The sequence below is a fragment of the Ostreococcus tauri genome, assembly GCF_000214015.3.
Source record: "Ostreococcus tauri WGS project CAID00000000 data, contig chromosome 07, whole genome shotgun sequence".
NCBI classification, from domain to species: Eukaryota; Viridiplantae; Chlorophyta; class Mamiellophyceae; order Mamiellales; family Bathycoccaceae; genus Ostreococcus; species Ostreococcus tauri.
In genome coordinates, this window is record NC_014432.2 from 416,610 (window position 1) to 423,954 (window position 7,345).

Below are 7,345 nucleotides of genomic sequence, written 5' to 3' on the forward strand. Positions count from 1 at the left end.
AATAATCAGCTCGAGCGCTGGGGGCGAGTGTAACGAATCGAGCGCGGACGAGCGATTCGGACGGGTGATATTAGGGGGACTATTGATTGAAACACGCGCCCGTGAAGGCGACGAGACGTAGCTGATGATTAGTCCATCTTCAGCATGCCGGAGAGGTGGCGGAGCGACGAGTTCATGGCGTACGGTTGCTGCATCGAGCCGCTTCGCCAGTAGGAGGTGTGGGGCGGATATCGGCCGAACGGGTCGTCTACGTTCCTCGGCGCGGGCGCGCGAGTGGGGATGACGCCCACGTTGGCGGTAGCTCCCTGGATGCTTGGCGCGGTACCGGCGACTGGAACGCCCGCGGCAACGTGTAAGCCCTCGAGCGCGGTTTCCAGCGTCTCTGGGTTATGGCAGAAAATCATTCCGTCGGTGCCGGTGAACGTCACGCCCATGTCTATTAACGCGCTCTGAACGACACTGATCATTCGACTGTGCGACTCGATCATGCGTAATCGTTCGGAACCGTTAAATGCGAGCGGGTAGAGCACATTCAGCTCCACCTTGAGTCGTTCCTCGGCAAAGTTCCGCAAGGCAACGTGGCATGGACCGGCGTAGTTGCGCTTGTCGCTCGAAATGAACTTCAAGACAATATTTTGAAGGTGCGTGCACTGCGACTGGGTAATGCCGATGTCCACGAGCAACCCGACCTTCATCCAAAGCTCACCCGAGCGCGAGAGATTCACGATTGGCTGATTCGCGAGCTGTGCTGTGGGCATATACACGATTTCTCCCATGAGGTCGCACAACTTTGTCGAGTTGATGCCAATCGACAAAACCTTGAAGTTATTTTGATTGACGACGATCCAGTCACCGATGTTGAACGGGTGAACGGTGAAAATCATCATAGCGGCCTCGAAAGCTCGACTGGCGCTCGAGCCGAAAATGAACGTCAAGGCAAGAACCGAGGAAGAAAAGAGGATCCACAACGAGCCGACGTCGACGTTGAACAAGAAGAGACCAATAACGAAGACGATTGCGAAGAAAATCGCCTGTAGCGAACGACCGAGCGTTTCAGCCAAGCCCTGCATTGATTGAAGCGTTTGTCCGAGTAACAGGCGCTCGTCGAACATTCTACGGATGCCTCGGCAGAGATCTTGGAATCCGACGGCGGCAAACGTAAAATTTTCTTGACCGCTCAACAGACACATCGCCTCGTCCACGTCTCTGGACGGCAAAAAGTCGCTGACGGCTTCTTTCGTGATAAACTTCTCACCGGGTCGGCGTATATGGTTAAAGATGAGTTTGGAAGCTCTCCGCATTTCGACATCAGTCTCAGAAGTTGTCTCACCCATTCCCAGCGTCATCTTCGCTCGCTCCATCACTCGCTCCGCGCTGACGTAGTGCGTCATATACGTGTCCTTTTTCACGGGCTTCATCAAAGAAAGTGAGTTGAACAGGGAAAAATCTTTAGCATCGGATGCCTTCGAACGGACGCTCCTGGCGCCCATCACCGCCATGGCTTGCGTCGCCAACGCCTTGGCTTGATCTTCCGCCATTCGGAACATGTTTTGATTCTTCTGTTCACTATCCCACTTCGGCACGCCCTCGTCGCTCTCCGTCTGGCTTCCGAACGCCGACGTAATGCCTTCGCTGAGGTTCGCATGAATGGCCTTGAGCTCTTGCTCATTCGCGAATGAGTCGGATGCCCCCGATTCTGTCCTCGCGTGTTCCTTCACTGCCTCAACTTGAGGGTCGCCGATGGAACCTGGCGGCGACTTCGAACGGGGTTTCCCCTTGCTAAACGACGACGAACGCTTCATCGCGGTCTTGATAGACTTTTGGTTCTTCGCCGACGGCCTTGGACGCGTCGGCGCTCCAGTGAGATTCCTCAACATCACCTCGTGCCGCACCGTCGTCTTCAACTGCGTCCAAAACGTCCCAGCGTGCAGGTTCGCCGTCAACATTTTCACGATCAGCAACGCCACGCAACGCGATAACAACCACAAACCAAACAAAGCCAACACCTTAATAGCGCTCGTGTACGTCTCGCCGTGAATCTCCGCCGCGAAAAAGAATCCCCACATCACCGCCACGCCGGCGTACCACAAAAAAGTTGTCAGCGCCGGCGACAGCGCGTCGAAATAATACGCAACCTTATCCAACGGCAGCATATTCTCCAGCACGTACACGACGAGCATCACGAACCACCTCGAGGTCGATCGTCCGAGCAACGCACACGCCGTCAAACCGGTGTACTTCCACGTCGACTTTCCGCCCACGTCTTTGCTCGCGAACCACGCGGTGAGCGCCACGAGAATCACCCCCAGCGCCAGGTTCCACCTTCGAAACAACCCATCGCGAGCGACGACGTACCATTCCTCCTCCTCCTCCTCGTCCACGCTCTCGGCGTCATCCAGCGACGATTGACCCTTCCCGAGGCTTCGCGGCGACGCGGTCCCGTTCGTCGGCGTCGCTTCTTTGTTCAACGCCGCGCGCGCCGGCGACGTCGTCGCGCCGTCGTTCACGACGCGCACGTCCCGGAGTTCACCGCTCGACGTTTGCGAGCGCTGACGGAGCATCGCGGCGCCGTCCGTCGCGCGGTGACGTCGGAATGATTGATGACGATTCAATTTCACGCGTTTTCCACGCGATTGCGTTCGACGCACGCGTGACACGTCGACGCGACCGACGCACTCGAGCATGGCGCCCCGATCGAAGACGACGGGCGCGATCGCGACCTTCACCGGCTTCGAAGCGCGGAAGCCGGGCGCGAGAGGTGCGGCGCGCGCGGGGGCGATGACGACGCGAATGATGACGCTCGAGAGAATTCCGACACGAATTCGACGGCGCGCGTGGACTGACGTGCGCCCGGTCGTCGCGCGAATAGGGTCGAGGAAGAAGCCGCGTCAGCGCGTTGCGTCGGACGGCGCGCGCGAAGGGGACGACGACGCGTGGGACGCGTCGGTGGAGCGAGACGCGCGCGCGCTCAAGACGTTTGATCTCACGAGCGCGTTCGGACCGTGCGTGGGATTAACGCGCGTGGAGCGGTGGGATCGCGCGGCGAGTCTCGGTTTGGACCCGCCAAAGGTGGTGCTGGAGATATTGCAACGTCGACCGACGACGGCGGCGTGGCGTGAGTGCGTGTGGCACGGACGACTGTGAGAGACGACGAATTGCTGGCACCGGGCGGCGCGCGAGACGATTCACGACGCGACGCGCGCGCGCGATCGCCGCGCGGGGTGTTGACCTGTGTAATAGACGAAATGAAAACGATTTGATCGCTCTCGGTGGACGCGCGGGCGATGTCGCGATGGACGGTGCGTCGTCGAAACCGACGCGCCCGCAGACCCCGGCGCGCGTCGCCGCGGGCTCCATCGACCATGCTCCGCCGTCTCGATCCGCTCGCGCCTCAGGACGCGCACTCAAAACTATTTCTGTGTCTCTTAGTTTTGCTCAACGTCGTCGACGCGTTCCACCTGAACGTCGTCTGGCCCATGTTACCCTTCTTAGTGCGAGACGCCAGAGGGGTGGTCGAGCGCGACGTCGGTCTGTACGTCGGCGTCATCGGCGCCGCGTCGCCGCTCGGAGCTTTGTGTACGTCTTATGTGTGGGGGAAAGTCGCGGACGCGCGGGGGCGACGACCGGCTTTGATCGCGGGATGCGCGGCGAGCACGGCGAGCGTCTTCGTCTTCGGCACGGCGAAGACGATTTCTCAGGCGTTCGTCGGTAGGTTTTTGTCGGGGTGCGTGAACTCCAACGCGCAGATCGTGAAGACATATCTCGGCGAGACGTGCACGAAGCAGGCGCAGGCTGAAGCTTTTGGGGTGCTGGCGTTGGGATACGGCTTGGCGAGCGCGTTGGCGCCCGTGGCGGGTGGGTGGCTCTCGAGGCCTGCTGAGCGATGGGAGCGGTTGAGAGGGACGATTTTTGAGACGTATCCATACCTGCTCCCGATGCTCGTGGCGGCGATGCTCACGGGATTGGGCGCGGTGTTGGGATGGTTCTTTTTACCGGAGACGGCTTCGTTCGTCAAGAGGCGAGAAGCGGAGACGAACGCTAAGACCGAGGAGGAGGAGAAACGATTAGTGAAGCTCGCGTCTGCGGGCGAGCTGCGAGATATAGAAATGCGACAGGTTGGAGAGTGGGACGACGACGCGTGCGATGCTGAGTCGTCGCCGAAGGAAGTCTTATTCACTCCGAACACGATGCGAGCGGCGGTGTGCTACGCCACGCTCGCGGCGATCGCCATAGGATACGACGAAATGCTTCCGGTATTTCTCAAAACTACTAGAGAGTTGGGAGGGTGCGAGTTCAACTCGCGAGACATCGGAGCACTGTTAATCGTCGGCGGATTCACACTGCTGATATTTCAGCTGACAATTTACAAACGCATCTGCCACGCGCTAGGCGCGGTTCGCGCGTTCAGGCTCGGCGTGACTCTCTTTGCGGTCGTTTGCATGCTCGCACCTTTCGCATCCGTCATGCCGAACGACACCGCACTGTGGATCGTGGCGCTCATATCGCAGTGCACGAAAATTTGCGCGTTGGGCATCGGTTTCGTCAGCATCACAATCGTCGTCAACAACTCGTGCGAAGATGCCGTCAAGGCTCGAGTGAATGGAATCGCTGGAACCATGGCGGCGTTCGCCCGTATCGTCGCTCCCGTGATGTGCGGATCGATATTCGCCGCCACGATGCGGCTCAGCGGAAAGGTGCCAGCGCATCAGTTCCTTCCGTTCGCGTTCGTCTCCGCCGTCACCCTCGCCCTACGAGTCGTCGCCGAAAAGCTGCCCCAATGTTTAGACGCTCCACAAATATCCATGCCCGCGCCTGTGCGCGAGGAACTCATCGCATAGTAGACGTAGACGAGAAACATCGCGCGCCACGGCGTCCAGCCGTCTCCTGTAACGCACCCGGCGCTCATTCATTACCCCACGCACGACGCGATGCCCGACGATCCACCACCCGACGTCGACGTCGACATCGATGCCGAACGTCGACGACGTCGCGCGCTGGATCGTCGCCCACGACTTTGATCGCGTCGCCCTGCAGCTTCCGGACGACGCGCTCCCGCGCGCCGCGTCCCTCGTCCGCGCGCTCGACGCCGCCGTCCGCGCGCGTCGCCTCGAGGGCGAGACCGAGCTGTGCGTCTTGGCCGACACCACCTTCGGCTCGTGCTGCGTCGACGAGGTCGCGGCGTCGCACCGAGGCGCGAAGGCTGTGGTGCACTACGGACGCGCGTGCTGCTCGCCGACGTCTCGCGTCCCGGCGCGTTTCGTCTTCGATAAGCGAGCGATCGACGTGAAGACGTGCGCGCGGGCGCTGCGAGCGCACGCGCGTACGCTGGGAGGACGAGACGCGGGGACGTCGCCGCGGTGCGTCGTGGCGGTCGCGGACCAGGCGTACGCGCACGCGACGGCTGCGTTGAGAGAAGAGTTAAGGAGAGACGGTGACGCGGCGAGCGGGGTGGAGATCGTCATCGCGGAGTCGACGACGGTGGAGGTGGATCCGAGACGGGACGGGGCGATCGAGACGCGGGTTGTGGATGAGGGACGCGAACGCGTCGGTTCGGCGAGTTTCGAGCGTCCGCCGGGCGTGGCGACGGACGCGTGCGCGTTCGTATGGATCGGCGGCGCGGGCCCTTCGATGACGCACGCGATGCTGGTTTTAGGCGAACGCGCGGAGAGGTTCGGGGGCGTGGCGCAGTACGATCCGGAGGTGGACGACGAGGTGCGCGTCGAGGCGGACGGCTCGAGCGAGGCCGCTCGAGCGCTCAAGCGTAGAAGGTTCTTGATAGCGAAGGCGAAAGAGGCCAACGTCGTTGGCATCGTCGCCGGTACTTTAGGCGTCGCGGGGTATCGCGAGATGATCGCTAACTTGCGCAAGATGATCGCCAACAGCGGACGGAAGAGTTACACTATCGTCGCCGGAAAGCCAAATCCGCAAAAGCTCGCAAATTTCCCCGAGATCGAGGTGTACATCATGGTCAGCTGCGAGCTTACCGCACTCATGGACTCAAGAGAATATCTACAGCCCATCATCACGCCCTATGAGGCCTCGATCGCGTTTACGAGCGGGAAAATGTGGATGGGCGAGGTCAAGCTCGATTTCGCGTCCGTGCCGAAACCTGACAACGCGTCCACGAGCGCTGGCGATGACGGCGACGCCGGCGAGCCCGAATTTAGCCTGATCTCGGGTTCTCTCGATGTGAGAAACCCCGTCGAGCACGCACGCGCGATGACGGAGGAAGACACGGATGCGCCCAACGGTCTCGAGCTCGCGCGTAGAGCCGAGGACGCGCTCGCGCTTCGCGCCTCCGGCGCCGCCGCCGCCGTCGTCACCTCTGGCGCCGAGTACCTCATGTCTAGACGCACTTACGTCGGGCTAGAACCCGGTCCGAAGCGCGATGAGGAAACGGGCGAGCTCGCGGACGCCCCGCTCGAAGCCGCTCGAGGTCTCTCGGGCCGAGCCGCCGGATACTCGGACGAGCGCGCGAGTTGACCCCGATCGTATCCCCGTCAAATCGACGCTTTATCCCTGTAGACACAAACGACGATACATCTCTCGACGATGTTCCAACTCTCACGCCCTCTCGCGCGTTCCTTCACCGGAATTGCCCCTCGTCGTCTCGCCGTCGCCGCGGCGCGAGCTCCAAAAGTGTCAGTCAACGCGCGCACCGCGCCGCGCCCGCGTCGTTTCGCCGCGCGCGTCGTCATGTCCACCGACGACGCCACCGTGGACGCGCACACCGACCCCGCGACCGCGACCGCGACGGAGGCGGACGCACCACCGGTACAAACGACGGACGCACCGCCGCCACCGCCCGATGCGGATGATTCCTCGAAACAAAAAAGTCCCGCAGACGCGACGCCCGCGCCCGTGACGCTCGGTCCGAAGACGTTCACGTCCGGTGATGATCTGATGAAGTACTTCGGCAAGCTTCGTAACGAGTTGACGCTCGATCAGAACATGAACGAGTACGAACAGAGCGTCACGGAGGCGTTGCTGCGACTGGGACACGCGGAGGCGGAGAAAAAGTTTGGCGCGGGTCTGCGGTCGTTTCAAGTGCGAAATCACCCCACGCACGGCTCGAGGTGCTTCATGATCGTTAGGGTGGATAACACGGTGGAGGACTTTTCGTATCGAAAGTGTGCGGGGCGGTTGTTCCCGGGGTACGATCCGAGCAAGTATAAGAGCGACGAGCCGCGGGTCGAGCGCGGCGGCGGCCGAGGCGGACGCGGCGGTCGAGGGCGCGACGGCGGTCGCGGTCGGGGGCGAGATTTTGGACGTGGACGGGGTGGCCGAGACGGCGGTCGCGGCGGTGGTCGCGGCGGTGGTCGCGGCGGTGGTCGCGGCGGTGGTC

General features: G+C 61.7%; 5 protein-coding genes across 5 annotated transcripts; 4 read left to right on the forward strand and 1 right to left on the reverse strand.

Moving 5' to 3' along the window:
• Nucleotides 1–128: 128 nt before the first annotated feature.
• OT_ostta07g02600 (Mechanosensitive ion channel MscS) lies at nt 129–2,561 on the reverse strand (the record flags this gene model as incomplete). Its single annotated transcript, XM_003080301.2, has 1 exon — nt 129–2,561. The coding sequence occupies one exon, from the start codon at nt 2,559–2,561 to the stop codon at nt 129–131; it is 2,433 nt and encodes an 810-aa protein (XP_003080349.2).
• Nucleotides 2,562–2,682: 121 nt separating this feature from the next.
• On the forward strand, nt 2,683–3,144 carry OT_ostta07g02610 (DNA polymerase delta, subunit 4; the record flags this gene model as incomplete). Its single annotated transcript, XM_022983804.1, has 2 exons — nt 2,683–2,758; nt 2,870–3,144. 2 exons carry the CDS (start codon nt 2,683–2,685, stop codon nt 3,142–3,144), a joined length of 351 nt encoding a protein of 116 aa, XP_022839435.1.
• Nucleotides 3,145–3,284: 140 nt separating this feature from the next.
• Nucleotides 3,285–4,838, forward strand: OT_ostta07g02620 (Tetracycline resistance protein, TetA/multidrug resistance protein MdtG; the record flags this gene model as incomplete). The annotated part of the gene is made up of 1 exon (XM_022983805.1): nt 3,285–4,838. The coding sequence occupies one exon, from the start codon at nt 3,285–3,287 to the stop codon at nt 4,836–4,838; it is 1,554 nt and encodes a 517-aa protein (XP_022839436.1).
• A 130-nt stretch (nt 4,839–4,968) lies between these two features.
• OT_ostta07g02630 (Diphthamide synthesis DHP2, eukaryotic) lies at nt 4,969–6,483 on the forward strand (the record flags this gene model as incomplete). Its single annotated transcript, XM_003080304.2, has 1 exon — nt 4,969–6,483. The coding sequence occupies one exon, from the start codon at nt 4,969–4,971 to the stop codon at nt 6,481–6,483; it is 1,515 nt and encodes a 504-aa protein (XP_003080352.2).
• Nucleotides 6,484–6,696: 213 nt separating this feature from the next.
• On the forward strand, nt 6,697–7,345 carry OT_ostta07g02640 (Copper amine oxidase, N2/N3-terminal; the record flags this gene model as incomplete). The annotated part of the gene is made up of 1 exon (XM_003080305.2): nt 6,697–7,345. A coding segment is annotated over one exon (649 nt), but the record flags the coding sequence as incomplete, so codon positions are not given.